General features: G+C 45.8%; 1 protein-coding gene across 1 annotated transcript in view; it reads left to right on the top strand.

Annotated features, from left to right (window-relative positions):
• RASIP1 (Ras interacting protein 1) overlaps positions 1–18,172 on the top strand; it is a 298,155-nt gene that overhangs the window by 153,333 nt on the left and 126,650 nt on the right. The window contains exon 5 of the mRNA XM_085616531.1: positions 11,808–12,449. Within this exon, the coding sequence (XP_085472657.1) occupies positions 11,808–12,449 (642 nt within the window). The remainder of the gene's footprint in view (positions 1–11,807; positions 12,450–18,172) is intronic.

Genomic DNA, 18,172 nt, shown 5'->3' with positions numbered 1-18,172 from the left:
GGTCCTCCACCACCACGTCCACCACCATGTCAACCATTACCACCATGTCCACCACCACGTCCACCACCACAATGTCCACCACCACGTCCACCACCACCACGTCCACCACCACCACGTCCACCACCACCACATCCTTCACCACCACCACATCCACCACCACCACCACGTCCACCACCGGGTCCTCCACCACCACGTCCACCACCATGTCAACCATTACCACCATGTCCACCACCACGTCCACCACCACAATGTCCACCACCACGTCCAACACCACCATGTCCACCACCACATCTACCACTACCATGTCCACCATGTCCACCACCACCATGTCCACCCCACCACGTCGTCCACCACCACCACGTCCACCACCACCACGTCCTTCACCACCACCACATCCACCACCACCACCAGGTCCTCCACCACCACGTCCACCACCACCATGTCCACTACCACACGTCCACCACCACCACGTCCACCACCATGTCAACCATTACCACCATGTTCACCACCACATCCACCACAACATCCACAACAACATCCGCCACCACGTCCACCACCACGTCCACCACCACCACCACCACATCCACCACCACCATGTCCACCACCACCACGTCCACCACCACCACATCCACCACTACCACGTCCACCACCATGTCCACCACCACCACATCCAACGCCACCACCACTTCCACCACCATCATGTCCACCAGCACCACATCCACTACATCCACCACCAAGTCAACCACCACATCCACAACATCCACCACCACTTCCACCAGCACCACCACCACCACGTCCACAAAGTCCACCACCACGTCCACCCCCACCACATTCACCACCACCACTACGTCCACCACCACCATGTTCACCACCACCAAGTCCACCACCACCACCAAGTCTACCACCACCACCACGTCCTCCATCACCACGTCCACCATCACCACGCCCAACACCACCACGCCCAACACCAGCACGTCCAAAACCACCATGTCCAACACCACCACATCCAACACCACCATGTCCACCACGTTATGTTATGTTATTTATTTATTTCTATAGCGCACGGCTACTCAAAAAGAGTGTCCCGGCGCTTTAATGGAGAAAGAGACAATACTGCAACATAAAAAACATAACACCAGATAAAACTAACAGAAGAATGGGCCAGAGATTCACGGAGGACCGGCTACTGAGTGAACAGCCAAGTTTTAAGGCCTTTCCTAAAAGCTAGTAGGCTGGTGGCTCCCCGCAGGGCCAGTGGTAAAGAGTTCCACAGCTGAGAAGCCAGCAGTCCAAAAGAGCGGCCTCCGAGGCGCGCTTTCTTTACCCGGGGGACAACAGCAAGGTGCAGGGCTTCCGACCTCAGAGACCTGGTTGGATGGTAAAAGACCAGTCTCTTTTGGAGGTACTTGGCTCCCTCCTTGTGAAGAGCTTTGTAGGCCAAGGTCAGCGCCTTAAAGGCGATCCTCTTGCGGATAGGAAGCCAGTGTAAAGTTACCAGCAAGCCCGAGGCCCTGGAGCGCCTGCTAAGGCCAAAGATTGCCCTTGCAGCGGCATTCTGTACCACTTGAAGCCGCTGCAACAAGTACTCTGGGAGGCCCAGGTAGAGAACGTTGGAGTAATCCAACCTGGACCCAATCAGAGCCTGGACAGTCAGCGTCCTGTGTTCCACGGATAACAGAGGAAGAAACCTCCGCAGCATCCTGAGGATGCCAAAGCAAATGCCCGACACCCCCTGGATCTGGGATTTCAAGGTAAGCCTGTTATCCATCTTCACCCCCAGATTCTTAGCAACCTGAGAGGAGCAGGACGGAGGGAACAAATCCCGTGGCCACCAGGTCTGCCAATCTGGTTCTGTGTCGCACCCAAAGAAAAGTACTTCGGACTTGTCGGAATTGCACTTAAGGCTGTTTAGATGGAACCAGTGAAAAACAGCTCCAAGGCAATCCCGAATACTCTCCCCATCAAAGTCGCCTCCTCTCTTACAAGAGAAGAGGAGCTGGGTGTCGTCCGCATAGAATACGATCTGGGCACCATGCGACTCCACCAACGCCGCCAATGGGGTCATAATGATGTTAAAGAGGGTCGGGCTCAAAATAGAGCCCTGAGGGACCCCGACTCCCAGAGGCGGCATCACGGCGGAATCCGGCGGGGCCCAGATCGACTGCCGGCGGCCGGCTAGGAAAGAGGAAAACCAGTCGAACACCGTCCCCCGTAGGCCTATCTCGAAAAGTCTAGCGAGAAGACCATCATGGGGAACGGTGTCGAACGCCGCCGACAGATCTAGCATCACCAGCATGACTTTGCCCCCAGAGTCCAGAACCCCTTTAATGGTTTCCGAGACCTCCAGGAGCGCAGTCTCAGTACTGAGATGGGGACGAAAGCCCGATTGGGTGGCGTGCAAGATCTCATTAGATTCAAGAAAGTTGGAGAGCACGCCTTGGACGTGCTTTTCCAGAATCTTCGTGAGGGCCGGCAGCAGAGAGATGGGCCTATAATTAACCGGGGCCTTCGGATCTAGACCAGTTTTTTTGAGCAATGGAATCACCATCGCCTGCTTCCAGGCCTGCGGAACCACACCGAGCCTCAGCGAAAGATTTAAGAGCGGATTAGCCAACGGGTTGATCACCTCCGCAACTTTCGCCAGAAATTTAGCAGGGCATGGGTCGAGAGGAGAACCCGATTTTAAATTGCCCATAAGAGCCAGGGAGTCCGGAGCAGAGATAGAGGGAAACACACTCAACGTCGCCCCTGGCCCGGCCTGTGGCAGTGTGATGGTGTCAGGTTCAGTCTGGCCCGCAGACACTGGTGCCAGAAATGACTCCTGAATGCGTTGGATCTTGCTCGTGAAGAAGTCAGCAAGGTCCGTGGCCCAGGTACCAGATGGTTTTTGGTCCGAGGTGTTAGACCAAGGTGAGGTGAATTCTCTCACAATGGAGAAAATCTCCTTGCAAGAGTTGGAAGCCGCATCAATTCTCCTGGCTAGATAAGCTTTTTTTTCCAAACGGATGTCCCGGTGATAAGCCTTAACCACCGATTTGTATGTCAACTTGGCAACAGTGTCATATTGTGCCCGCCAGGCTCTTTCGGCTACCTTGCACTGCTGCCGCGTAGCCGACAGTGCAGCGGTAAACCAAGGCGCAGAGACCCGTTTCGGTGTCGGGCGGGATGTTACTTCCGGGGCAAGATCGTTAAGCCTATCCAGTAGCCAGTCTTGCATGGTCTGCGGATCCCTGTCTAGATCACCTAAGAGAAGGCAGGGATGGGCCTCAGCTGCCTGGGCCAGCATCTCCGGGGTAACACGATGGAAAGCCCTGTGGACACGACCCTGTTGATGTGCCGGGATAGGCACAGATTTAGCTATGCCCTTGATCACAAATTTTGCGAGGAAGTGGTCAGACCATAAGACAGGAGTAATCTCAATACCCTCGAGAGGGACAGACGAAAAGACCTGGTCAAGGGTATGCCCCTTCTCATGCGTAGGCTCCTGAAAGTAGGGGATGAGCCCCAGCGGGGTCAGCGCCTCCGAAAGTTTGGCGGCCACCGGGTCGGATGAATCATCCATCCGGAAGTTGAAATCGCCAGCCACGATGAAATGTTCGGCTTTCAGGGCCAGCTCCACCAGCACCATATCCAGATCTTCAAAGAAGGTGCCGGGAGAGCCAGGCGGTCTGTATACAAGCAGTCCCTTAAAGGATTGGTGGGGCGACAGAGTGATAGAGAAGGCTAGGGTTTCCGAGCCACGGATGTCAATAGCTGGCAGGATCTCACAGGGAGTTCCTTTCCGGACCACTAGTGCTACTCCACCTCCCCTTCCGTTGGCTCTATCCTTTCTGAAGATGTTGTAATCGGGCGGGATTGCCAGGGCGACGTCAGGGTTAGAAGAGTCGCCCCACCATGTCTCAGTAAGCATGAGGCATAGTGGTTTATCTACATCGAGAAGCTCATAGATGTCCTGCGCATGTTTGCAAGCTGACCTGGTGTTCAATAGCATGCACCCGAAGCCAATACTAGAGCTGTTGGTGCTCGGCCGTAAGAAGAGCGAGCGGGTCGGGCGCCAGCCACAACCCGGGCAACGGGATTTCCCATGGTAACGGCCAGGGAATACAGTACGACAGCCATAGCCATGAGGAGAGAATGAGCGAAGTTCGCCAGGGGAATAGCGCAAAACGAGGGTCCCAGGGGGACACATCCCTGATGGTAGAGTCCCACCCGCCGCTCCGCCCGCTTCCGGGACGCTGACGGGCGCAGACGGGCAGGACTCTGGCTTGACTCCGGCGAGAGTCCGGCGCTCCCGCTGCGCGTCACCGCTGCGCGCAGGAGGCGAGCTTTAAGTAGGGCTCACCTGTGTTGCAAAAGAGCGCTAGAGCGCTCCCACAAGTGGCACACTCGCTCCACACCACCCCCAAGATGGCGCCCGGCGCCAAACACGAAGGCTAAGAAGAAAATAACATAGCTCCGCGAAAAGCGCGGTGGGGGGCCCAATTTAAGGTGCAAGTGAGAGGGCACACAAAGAACGTTCTAATAACAAAGTAAATGCAATTTAAAAGACAAAATGCAAAAAGCGAAATTTTAAAAGTTACAGCAGCGCTGAGAATGAAAATTTCAGCAGAATAGCGCGCGTGCGTGCTACTCCCTTTCTCCAGCTACCACCAATCTACCACTACCATGTCCACCACGTCCACCACCACCACGTCCACCAGCACCACATCCACCACCACGTCCACCACCAAGTCCACTACGTCCGCCACCACAACATCCACCGCCATGTCCACCACCACCGCATCCACCACCACCATATCCATCACCACATCCAACACTACGTCCACCACTACCCCGTTCACCACCACCATATCCACCACCACCACATCCACCACCATGTCCACCACCACCACATCCACCACCACCACATCCACCACCATGTCCACCACCACCACATCCACCACCACCATGTCCACCACCACCACGTCCACCACCAGGTCCCCCACCAACACCACCACCTCCATGTCCACCACTACCACATCCACCACCACCACCACGTCCACCACCACATCCACCACCACCATGTCCACCACCATGTCCACCACCACCACATCCACCACCACCACCACGTTCATCACCACCATGTCCAAGAGCACCACCACATCCACCAGCACCTCCACTTCCACCACCACCATGTCCACCATATCCCCCACCACCACCACGTCCACCACCACATCCACCACCGCCACGTCCACCACCGCCATGTCCACCACAGCCACGTCCACCACCACTAGGTCCACCACTACCACGTCCACCACCACTACTACCACATCCACCATCACCACGTCCACCACCACCACATCCACCACCAGCACCACGTCCACCGCCACGTCCACTGCCACATCCACCACCACCACCACGTCCACCACCACCACCACCACGTCCACCCCCACCAACACGTCCACCACCCCCACCACGTCCACCACCCCCACCACGTCCACCACCCCCACCACCACCTGTGACAGGTAAAGTGTCACTGGAGGGCAGGGGAAATAGGAGTGCCAACCCTTGTTGTACATGGGACATTTAAGGATGCATTGGGTGCGAGAAGATGAGAATAGGGGCTAGAAGTATTACACCAGACCCAAGATACATTTTGAAGAGGCGCAATGTCGCAGGGGCTCCTGTAAAATCACTCACAGCCCCTCTACCTCACAGTGGCATACCTGCACGAGCCACTCACTCAAAACAAGCATAGGCATAGCCAATAGGTCTCGCCTTTGGGAACATATAAATGTTTAGCCATGCAACACTTGATGTTGTTGCAGCAAGGATATTGTGCTGGATAACTAAACACTTTTAAGGTCCCAAAGGCGAGACCTATTGGCTATGCCAATGCTTGTTTGGAGGGAGATGTCAGATAAAATGGCTATTTTTTAGTATAAGGCATGTAAGTGCCCCTGATTGTGAGTTGGTCATTTTGGATCTTTGTGCAGTGTAATGCACATGTACAGGCGCTACATGTAAGAGAAAAGACAGTATCTTGTATACTCTCTAGTGAATGTCCTTTCACAATTTTTTTAGGCACTACTTTATTCTTAGTGTTTAAGCACTTTACGAGACTGTGTATTTTTCACCTGTCTCCCTTGAGTACTTCTACACCTCTGTATTCCTCCCATCCTACATCCTTTCGCTGCCTTTGTTCCTTGCTACCACCACCCTCCCCCTTTCCATTGTCAGCGTTGCTTGCTACCACCCACCCTCCCTCTTTCCACTGCTCATGTTACTAGCCCCCACCCGCCTTGCCTCCTTCTGTTGTTTGTGTTGCCTGCCACCACCAGCCCTCCCTCCTTCCATTGTCTGTGTTGTTTGCCCCGACAGACCCTCCCACCTTGTGTTGTCCGTGTTGCTTCTCTAAATTGCCCTTCCTATTTCCATTGTCCATATTCCTTGCTTCCATCTGCCCTCCCTCCTTCCATTGTTTGTGGTGTTGCCCTCACCCACTCTCCCTCCATTGTCTGTTTTGCCCCTCCCTGCCTCTGTTGTTGCCGCCTTAAGCTGCCATAACAAGAAAAAAGAGATGTGATGCCCCTAACGCTGGACATGTCACAACGCTTTTTCCCCATACCCTCCTGTGTTGCCTCCCTCCACCTTCCCTCTCACCAGCAATAGAAAAAACCCGCTAAGATACCGCATTCTGCTGTGCAACATGGCTAAAAAACATCGATGAAGCAGAGACATTTAAAAGACTACACATGTTTTTTTGCCAACGCTTGTTTCTACAAACAACTTCACAGGTGTATGCCATGTTGGATGAGAAATCTGGACATTTCACAGCATTAAGAACCCTCTCCCCCTCCCAGGAATCAGCTTGTTTACCAGAGGTTTAAAGAACACAAGAAACGGCCATATAGTCTTCCATGCTGTGAACCATATGGGTGAATTTAAGGATTACTTAACCCTTTCATCAAACATTGGGATCAATATCAGTTTGGATCAAAGATGTCATCATCCATTTACTAGCTAATGAGTGATACACGTTGGCTATGAGATCAGTGGAGGGTTTGAAGCCTTGCTGAAACTTAGGCTGATGTATGATGTCTCTGTGCATCCCATAGCCCAACCAGGCTTTTAAAGGATGTCTTGTAATTTTCCTATAGTCCAGGCTGCCTCCTTACTGCCTGTCAACTGAAAGACCTGTTCCTGAACACTGTTTAGTGCTTGGAAAGGTCAAAGGAGGTAGAAGTTCAAATTTGCAACATGAGAGACCCTGGAATCTTAATAACCAATGACATTAGCAAGGTTTATTTCCTGTTGTTTCCTGCATGGAAACCTAGACTTTGGTGCGAGAGAAAATTGAGATGGACTATGCTTTAGGGAATTCCTTAGACTTCCGCAACAAGCCAAGGTCTTTGAAATTTCAATAGGGCCTGGGCCAAAAGCCCTTGAAGACGGCGGCAGTGGCTTACGTCTGCATAGTCTGGAGGATTCCAAAATAGATCCGAAACAAGCATTTAAGTACCATTGGGTTATTATTAGCACAGTAGACAACTTATCCAGCATAAATGTATTTCATTTAATTAAGAGTTTTTTTCTAGAACAAACAGAGTGCCTTCCAGCTAATTCTGACGGATGGTAATGAAGAATACATGAATGAGAAAATAAATGTTTGTAGAATTGATAATGAAACCATATTGAAGTAAATGCATTGTACACTGTGATGATAACTATGAAAAAACTATTGTAACAAATACCAGAATGCGAAAAACAAACCTAAAACTGTCCATAGACCTGACCCTAATTTGCATCCTAATACTAATCACAACCCTAGTCCTAGCTCTTACCCTGCAAGTATATATTTAGAGAATCATTAATCCCAACACAAACCATGAGCCTAACTGTAACTAAAGCTTACTCGCAACACAAACCATGCACTTAACTGCAACTAAATCTTACTCCCAACACACACCATTCACCTAACCGCAACTAAATCTTAATCCCAACACAAACGATGCACATAACTGCAACTTAATTTTAATTCCAACACACACCATGAATTTGATTGCAACAATTAACCTTGACTCTTCAACAACACTAACCTTATTTGTATACTATTACTGAAACATAATTAGAACTGCAAGTCTAGCCTTAACCTAATTTCCAACAACAATACTTAGCCGGATTCAACCTTTCTGGGTAAAACAACCATTCTTCTAAACCTGTAACTATGAAAGCATTGATAAGGAAAGCACATTTTAAATATAGCATTGACTGTCTTCATTGGTACTGAAATAAAACAATTTCTATCATTTCTTTGCAGGTGTGTTATTCTACTGTTCCTTATTCAGCTTTTTTTATTTTCAACTATCACAGTTTTAGAGTGCTCTGAGGCATTGTAAGCCTACAGAGACAAAACCATAGGATCATTTCTTTAGTGGGTCAATCTTAACAATAATGTTTAATTATTAAAGGCATATATATTGCATGAAGCCAGTCACAATTGCAAACAAACGAGTAAAATATTAATTGGTACAGTAATTCATATGGTCAGTACATATGAAATATTTTAAAGATAAAATATTTTGTATAGTGACCAATGTGGAGTATGTGATTGAAATCCAAACCACACCTTTCTGAGGCTGCCAACTGAGGGAGATCCAGGGCAGTGACGCCCAGCTGGGCTAGTACCCTCCCCATGCAACTGCGAACTTATAAACACTTAGGGCCTAATTTATATGTTTGCGGCATGTATTCTCCATCCCAAAGAAGTATACATACAGCCAGTAGAATAGCCTGCTTGCCCAATTTAGATTTGGGAGGACCTATATGTTTGACTATGGCAGTGACTAGAACCAGGATGGGTGGACATATAGCAATATTTTTTACTGTCTTGTCACCGGAAAGCAAAACCTGGCAGTAAGGGACAGTATATGAAAATAATGCCTCCCTCATCATGGGAAATGACATTCATGCCGAGGGGAGCAGTACAATTCTTTTTTTTTTTTTTTATGACAATCCTGTCTCGGGAATTTCTTTTTGAAAATTAAAAAAGAAAATCTGTTTGGTGTAGGACTGTGTCATGTTGACACAGCTCTGCACCGAACAGCGAAATGCATTGGCAGTAACTGCCGTGACAGTGGTTTCTATCAATGCCTTTTAAATGACGGCCTGCTTGGCAGTCATGTATAAATTTGAAAGGGGGTTCCTCTGCCGCAAAGACAGAGTAATTTACTCCATCCCTCTGGCAGAACAACGGGCCGTCTGCCAAATTTTAAATTGGGCCCATAGCAGGCTCCCCTAGGAAACCATACTGTTCAGGTCTATCTTCAAGAACTCCACACCCTTTTCCTTTTACTCTTTTACAAGTAGGAAACATTCTTAAATACTATTTACACTTACTAGGAGATGGTCCCATAACTCTGCTTGGACTGAGGATAGGCGCCCTAAGCCTTGATGTTGCCGGAACACCTTGGTCCTGGCTAAGGAATAGCCTTCATTTGGTTACTATTGTGCAGTCCTTCGTTCATTATATTGTTGACAGCTATCAATACAGGAATAATAGTCTTGGCTGAGACTATGTGCATGACAATAATTCAACTCTGACCAGCCTCTTACTATTTTTAACAATGTCTCCTCTATGCAAGTTCCCAATGTGTTGCTCGGAATGTCATGCAACTATCCTTTTTTTGCTGGGATAAACTTCCCAGTATGCCAAAGACGCATGTAATTTGGGTCCAAGAAAGGCGCCACATTTCTGGGTTACATTTCCAGTACACATACAAAGGATGATGGAAGGAATGCTTACAAATAGTTTACACCACTGGCAATCACTCAAGATAGCATTCCAATCCATTGTTTTTTGCCCACTGTGCCACTCTAGACAGAGGACTCCCTTAAGGTAATCAATACTGATCCTGTTCCTGGTGGGAAGATTCCATCTCGAACTGCCAGGCGAAGCCTCTCAGTAGGACGACACAAACAATCCCAGACAGCTTTCAGTATTGTTAGACTTCGTCAGTGAGGCATAATTTGGATCCTGTAGCACAACAGGCCGGGACCCTTGTCTGGGCACTTCCTTGGCCACTTAGGATGTCCTGACAAAGACCCAGATTTATCCCATAGCCATGAATGTGGTACATTTCCAGTATCGCACAGGTTGATGTCCATGCTACCCGGGCATTGAGTATTTGCCTTCGCGGAGTCGGGGTGTCACCTGCCGCACCTGTTGGAGCCACCTTGAAAAATGAACTGCTTTTATGATGCCAAACTTCAAATGTGGTCAACTTCGATCCATTGGTATGGTAGAGGTGGAATACCTCTACATAGGCCTCATTCTAAAGATTGCAGTAAAAAGATGAGGCAATATGAAATGGGTAATTACCAATACCATGGGGTTCAGTTTTGCCGGGTGTAGTATTACAACATCAATACCAGTTCCTCAGATCGGAATGGGGTATAATGGTGTGATATAGTTTGTTTTAATCAGTCCTGAGCTGCAAAATTTGGAGTGTCTTGCAGATATAGTTTCAAAGAGTTTACTTGCCGAGTTTATGTGGGGATAACTGCTAGGTGTGTTAGGTATTTTAGAATGGATTACAATTTCGATTCGAGAGCAAATTTACATTTCTGCCTGATTGGGTCTTACTGGGGAACTCTGCCAGAGGTCCAAAGTCAGAATACTTAAATGGGTCAACATAATCCTTATAAACCACCCCCCATCTATTTTCAATACATTTAAATCTCTCTGAAAAGGATACACAATTTGGGAGCTTAAATTTATACTGAATAAAATAATAAACTTTGACAGCCGTCATTGTTCTAAAACTTGAAAGAAATCTTTAAAGCTTGAGCTATCCTGAAGATTCTCTTTTCTGATTTTCTCTAAGTGATAAAAATATATGAAATGAAGAAAGTCTTATTGGCATACTGAATTTTCCAACATTATTTGTTTTGTTTTGTCGGCTATTGCAGTGGCTATGTTATCATGATCAGTACGCCTGGGAAATAGCTAACGGGCACGGGTGTGCCACCAGAAACGGGAAGGAATAATCCCCAAGAGATAGGCAAGATGGAGAAAAGCGATGATCTTAACTTGTCACAATCAGACTTCATTTTAAGATAGCCGAGGGAGTTAGGCACATGATGTACAGAACTATGTCGCAGAGTAACACTTTTATATGTCACTTTTACCTTTTGGAAACTTTGAAAGTGACACCCGAGCATTCTTTTGTTTGCCTACTGCAGCGAGCTGGACTCAATTTGGGCAAAGAGAATTAGTGTAATTTGAGCCCATCATTTCTTTGAAATTGCAGCTCTACACAAGGAAGGGAACTGAATGTTCATGAGCTCCATCAATGCGTCTCAGTTTCAGCACAGACCATCAGGGTTGATAAGGGGGCATTCAGTGGGGTCAGCTAGGATGCCCGTTCCGGCTTAAAAATATCTGCCAGAAAGATAATCCAGCTGGTTCTCACTCTGCCCCAGCACTGGTCAGGCTACAATATGCACCACAATGGCCATATTGCATCAGCCAATACAAGGCCAAAGCAGAATTGTCTACAAGAAAAGTGAGAATTTTCCTAGTGGCTGGCGTTTCTGAATAGTAAGTAGGGTTTGGCAGTCCAAGTTACGTCCCAGATGTGCCTGCCTTTGAATGGCTAATACGCGTGGCGTGAATCAGTTATGTTTCAGTCTTTTTTTTAACATAGTACAGAACAAGGGGACCATAATAATGAATATTCGACAGACACACACATCTGTATTCTTGACGAGTCTTTTGTAGACCTGGACTTTGAATTACTAACCTCTGCATCTTCTCCCTTCTATAGGACTTTGTAATCTATGTGATGACAAGAAAGAAGCATCTTTTCGGGCGGGCAGACAGGACGTCCAGGGAAAAAGGTGGTGCCTATGTGGATACGTTCCTTTCAGCCCCCGACATTCTGCCCCGACACTGCTGCGTATGGCGCATGGAGCCGGCAGGGCAGCGGTTCATAACACGGGTGCGGCCCTATCGGGGAGCCCTTGTGACCCACAATGGCGGTGTCCTGCAGAGAGAGGCACAACTTTCCACAGGGGATCTGCTGGGGCTCGGGGAGCATTTCCTTTTCATGTACAAGGACCCCAGGGTGGCCCAGAGCCGGCCTGCATGGCTACCCAAAGCCTGGACTTCTCCTGGCCTCAGTGGGGCGTTTGCATGCCAGATGTGCGGACGGTCATTGCAGGAGCGGCAGGAGGATTTACAAGCCTACATGGAGAGCAGGGAACTGGTACTGCAGTTCAGGTCTCAGGAGGAAGATGCACTTTTGAAGGAAATTATTGACAAAACTGGAAGTGGCAACTCTGAATTCAAACTGGCCCCAGCCTACTTCTTCAGCATTTGCATTGAGCACTCAACTCGCGCTTTGGAGCCAGGACATTTCCCGAGACTGGCCATGAAGATTGCCAACTTCATAAAGGAAGTTGTTTGGGTAAGTGAGTGATTTCCATAGTTGTTACTGCAAACTGAATCAGTTGCTTGGGTACAGTTAACTTGTAATATCATCATGGAACACTTTGTTTCCAGTCTGTATCTTTTCTTTTATAAACCATTGTAATTTGTTCATTAGCTGAAGAGGATCCAGAGTGATCTTGCTAGATGAAAGTCCATCAGTGGGATATGGGGCCTCTAGACAGGAAGCTGCATGTTCACCTTAAGCTTGGAAGAATTTAACTTGAAGATTTGTTGTGGTGTAAGGCTAACAGACTAGGAGCATGCAATTGCTGCACAGAATCGTGAGAGTCTAACACTTGCAATAGGAAATAACAAACCTAAACAGTAGCGCAAGGGTGAGTTTCAGACTCCACGTACATTCAGTCACTACTAGCCTCTAACATGGTTGCCAAAATGTCGGTAAGGGTTGTGCCAAGGTGTGATAACAGTTTTGTAAGAAATATAATAGAAGCTTGTAGTAATACCTTAAAGTAAAAACAACGTGGACAGATAAAGAGAGAGAATTCTTGGTATATCTGGGGTGGCAGAAGAATTTAGGACCTTTTCGGTAAGTGGTGATGGTAGAAAGCATTTGAATAACTTCTTTTTGCTTTATTTCTGGGTTAATCAGGCACTGTGTGCCGAGAATGTTGTGTCATATATTTGTATACATTGTTGTCACCAGCCTGAAAAATGAGTGCCACACATCTTTGTGAGTCCTGAATTCGTCTTTTTCTTTTCTGCTGTAAGGTTGTTGCGAGCCAGGGGTGTTCGTAGGTGGCTGGTCAATTGGAAGATTTTGTGAGAGGCCTTTGCATCTGAAAGCTATTTAGGTCTGCAGCAAAGTCCTTTAAATGTCACACGTGTGACACCAGACATACTGAGATGTTGGTTAGGCCATGCATTTCTTTCACCTAAAACTGTAAGTGCATTACCATTATGTGAATGGCAGCTGTTTCCGTCTTAAATTTGGAGCCGACTGAAATGGGTTTATGAGGTTGCTATTTCCAATGTCTAATAGGAGTTGGGATGCAATAGCTCTTTCATTATTTATCCTATGGTTTGATAACTTTTTTGGATCTGAGTTTTGTTGCTTGAGGAGTCGAGTGATATGCTTTAATTTAAGAGCTGCAGGAAAGATGACTTCTATTTAGTATTTCGTTTTTTGAATGAAGAATATTGAGGAGTGACTCTTCCCGGGATTTCTAACTAAGGAGACATGTTTTCTTTCAGTCAGAGCAGATTTCATTTTGTTGATTTTGTTTACTGCAAACAAATTTGCGACATTGTTGATGTGGGTTTGTGAATTTGTGTCAGAGTTTGCACAGTGTTTTACAGTGTTAAAAAGAGTTGTAGGTTTCTTTTTATAGTGTCTTTTATTTTATTTATACAATAGTTCAGCTTGGTGCTCACTGTGAAAGCTTTATGGATTTCCCTTTATTCCTTAAGGGCAAACAGTGATTCTGCAAATGTTGTTCTACTCCAGATCTTTTTTAGTTTCAATGTGATTTTTTTGTTTTTGTTGGGGTCTTTCGAGTTCCAAGGAACGAGTGGTGTACCCTCGATAGATTTTTGCTTGTAGGGGGTTCAGGTTTGTCAGGGTTTTCCTGGTCGCTTCCTTATAGAAGTTGGTGAGGATATTTGTAGATGTTTGGAAAGTAGGCTAAGGCTCTTGGCTCTTCTGAAACAGAATTTATAAGGATTTTGTAGTGGTCTTCTTCAAGTTTTTGTTGGTTTACCTTGGCACGATGTCAGGGTTCCTGCTTACGGAACTGAGAAAGGAATTACTTGTTATTTGGACCGGTCTATGTCCAGCGAATTGTTAGGTAGATAATGTTTGGTTTAGAAATAGTCAGATCGAGGGTGTTGTTCTTTCTTATGAGCTGGGAAAGATATAGCCTGTGACCTGTAGTATTGTGAATAAATGCCAGACAGGTTTTTTGGAAGATGATTTTCCAGTATGTTCCATGGGATGTTCAAATCTCTCAAAAATATGTTGTTGGACTGATCTTTTCGAATTGTTAGGGAACGGACATACTGTGCTAAGGTGGGCAGTAAGTGAAGTGGACACAACAGGCCTTTTGTTTAGTTAGAGAGAGCATTAGAGTTGCTGCACCAGGCAACATTTGGGAAGTCTTAAGTGAAGCATTTCCAGCATTTGTTTGTGAATAACTATTATATTGCTCACATTTTTTCTTAGTCAGTCCTTTTGGAGAATGGGTGGTCTTATGGAAAAAATATGGTAAGGGAAGCAGGAAAACTGGAAAAAAAACTGGGTCTTCATAATGAATACTGCATCAAGGTTGAGTGATGTTATGAGTTCTCCAATTTCACATGCATGTATCAGAGCTGACATAGCATTAACAAGTGTGTATTTTAGGGTTGAAGACATAGGAAGAGTACTTTTTTTGTGTGATTTGTAAACACTTGGTTACACTGCATCGGTGTGTCCCCGCACTGTATGCTGTCTCAATTGCTTATAAATACAAACAATACAAAGCATACTCACGACCAACCCTTCCCTGAGAGGAATCAAAAAACAGAGAGAGAAGTAAAGACAGAAGATGTGGACAGGTGGTAAATGGTGTGGCACAATTAGAAAAGCACAAACTCTAACATACTGGAGAACCCACTAGTGCAGGCACACTTTTTCACAGTGCACCTAGCAAAAAACAAATCCAGAGGCTGACAGGAAACGGTTGGCACCTACCTGAGGGACTTCCTTTCTTTTTCATTCCTTAGAACTTGGTTGGAGATCTACCAGAACTACATATAGACCACAAGGAAAACCCTGGAGAGTCTCTGATTCACACCTACCATAGAAGCAATATCATTACACTTAAAAACAAGAAGAATGTTATTCACACTGCCAAAAGTGTAATTAGCACCTTAGCTCTTGAGCATTCCAGATTGCTGCAATTGTTTCCAAATTGGGCAGCAAAACCACTCTATTCACCTGGAAAATGTTCCCAATGTTAGCCCATAATCTCCCCTGACTCGTCTTCAGATATCAGAAGGACAGGCTTTCAATACACAAGAGGGCCCTTTTCAAATTCCTTGATCAACCTGTCACCCTCTCCACATCATAGCACCTTCTCCACTCTCAAAACCAAGTCTACATAAATTTCATGTATACTGTTTTTAAGTACCAGTCCTTTACTGTCCATGACCCCAACTCCACCAGGGAGCACATACCTTATGTTCGCTTTGAATGTACTCCTCCAAACCTCCTTTTACTATGTGAACACCACAAAGTCTACACTGCCAAACATGCTCATCGGTGCCGAGATCAAATATGCAGCCGCCAACCTATGCTGGGACCTTTTAGACTGTTAATTCATGGACAAAGAGGTAGGGATAACAACGAAGAGGGAAAGAGAAAAAGGGCACTTGTGCGGAGGCCTTTTAATGGCAGGCTGTACAGTGTTTAATACTTTCATTGTTGCATTTAGTCCACGTGCATAGCTGTGCGTAGGTCACCTGGAAATAGGCGACACCTTCATCCAGCTTTGACTTCTTTCAAATCACTTACTATATTCTGGGGCTTGGATATTTTACCATTGTAGGTGTATTCTTAAAATTCGCAGCAGGCAAAGTGCTATTGACTAAAAAACCAAGACTGTTTTTAATCTTTACACATGGCATGGGACTGTTTCACAGCTATTAATTTGGTACTTTGCTGATACTCTGCTGACATCAGCACTGCTTCACATTCCGGTTCCGGTCAAAGTCACGCGACAATGAAGTGACTACTTCGATGGGGTCAGTGCATTGATGTCTTTACAACATTGTAACTTACCATAGCAGAAAATACTACTATATCGGGTTAGGTAAGTACAACAGCGTTTAATTTAATTCACTGAAAAACTTGGAAAGGCCAGATTGAACAACCAACATTGAGCTGTTTTTCGTAACTTCACTCCAACACTCATACCCCTGAGCAACCACAAACTACAACTTTAGATGTAACTTTTTGTGGTAGGCATTGCTTGCGTTACATGGACTCACTTCTTTTGTGAGACTAAACTGACAGCTCTTGCACAAGCACACAAAGCGAATTTTGCATGTTTTTAAAAATTGTGTTAGCTTATTGATGTTCGGTAATCTGGTGTCTATTCTACGTGTCTTGTTCCAGTTTTATGTAAATTTAATTGTCTTTCCCCATCCTCACAATTTTGTTGTGATGCCATGCCAAACTACGAAACACGTAACAGTAGCAAAGTGCATTGGAGCAAAGCACCAACACTGTTGTTACCTCATAGGGGTAGTGAATTTGAGTGGGCAACATTTAAAATATAATCTGCTCTGACGTAGTTGTTGCACTAAACTTAATTTCACTGTGAGAGGAACTTCTTTCACGTGATTTTTTTTAGTTAGAATGAATTAAGGAGAATGTCGATTATTTAATTTACATTTAAATTAGTAACTCACATTAATAGTTAGGACTGGGTATATTTAACTATGTTTTATTTCAATTGAATGAATTAAGGGTTAGAGATAAGGTTACAAATGTAAATACATTTTTTCCTTTAAACTAAGGGTTACGATAATGGCCAGAATTAGGGTTAGATTAGTTATTTAGCTTGCTTTAATTTATTGTGTATGCAGTTAATTCATTAAGGATTAGTCGTGGGCTTACTTTTTATTTACTAAAAAATATTTACATATAAAATGGTTAGGGGTTATGAATAGGGTCTGAGGTTACGTTAATGTTGTTTTTAAGTGCTACAATTACAGTTTCGGTTAGAATAAGCACATTTAAATAGTATTATAACATGTATATTATGTCTAATAAATGTTCTTTTATTTAGCAAAGGTCGACGTAGAGTCAGGGTAGTGGGTTAACATAGTTGTAAAAATACCTTTAAAACTTTCCATAAGAATGTTTTTACTATCATAATATCATCGATATAGTAGCACCTAAAGGTAAGTGTGGGAGCTTGTTCAGGAGCCACTGTGCCGTCATGGGTTAATGGGCTTAGAATGTATAAACCAGAACTGCTTCCTATTGGTGTCTAGTGGGTTAAACGCTAGAATTGGACCCACCAAGTGCACCCCTTTAGCACCTGACTCTCAGGGTAGCAGCCGAGCAGTCCAAAGCTTACTCAGGGAGGTGGTGTGGGGTTAGAATTCCTGGACTCAACAAGCCACAAATACAGGTCAGTAACAGAATGTCTAATGCAGGCCAGTTTGCTTTCATGACAGCCATTGAAATATCTGCCTGCTTTCAGACTGAGATGAGCATGCTGATGCCACCAATAGTGGGTTTCAGCACCCTCGACACATGCACGACAAGGGCAATACAATCTGATTAAGAATAAATGGATTTAAAGAAAAGAATGCTTGGTACAAATGGATAAACATGATTATGGGTTATGCCAAGAGTGTGTTCTAGATACTGACATGCACTATGTTTGTCAATAAGGTAACAAAACAATTAGGAACAGGTTTATGACGCGAAAACTCGCTCACCCATTGCCTTGAGCATCTGGTATGATTCATAACTTTACTGATCACTGTGAAGTCACATGGTCTTTAATACCTGCCTCCTGTGCCCCATATCCATAGACAAGGGATATCAAAACGTAGCCAAAAGACCAGGTCTCATGATGAGTTGGTACCAGGATGGGACTATTCTCTGCAAAGGACCTTAAGCTCCAGTACCCATTCCAGAGAGCACACATTTCTTCATATGGTTTTAGAAGACAAAAGGGTGGTTTT

Source organism: Triturus cristatus, chromosome 7, assembly GCF_964204655.1.
Source record: "Triturus cristatus chromosome 7, aTriCri1.1, whole genome shotgun sequence".
NCBI lineage: Eukaryota > Metazoa > Chordata > Amphibia > Caudata > Salamandridae > Triturus > Triturus cristatus.
Note: the sequence above shows the minus strand (reverse complement) of the source record. Positions and strands in the feature narration are given on the sequence as shown.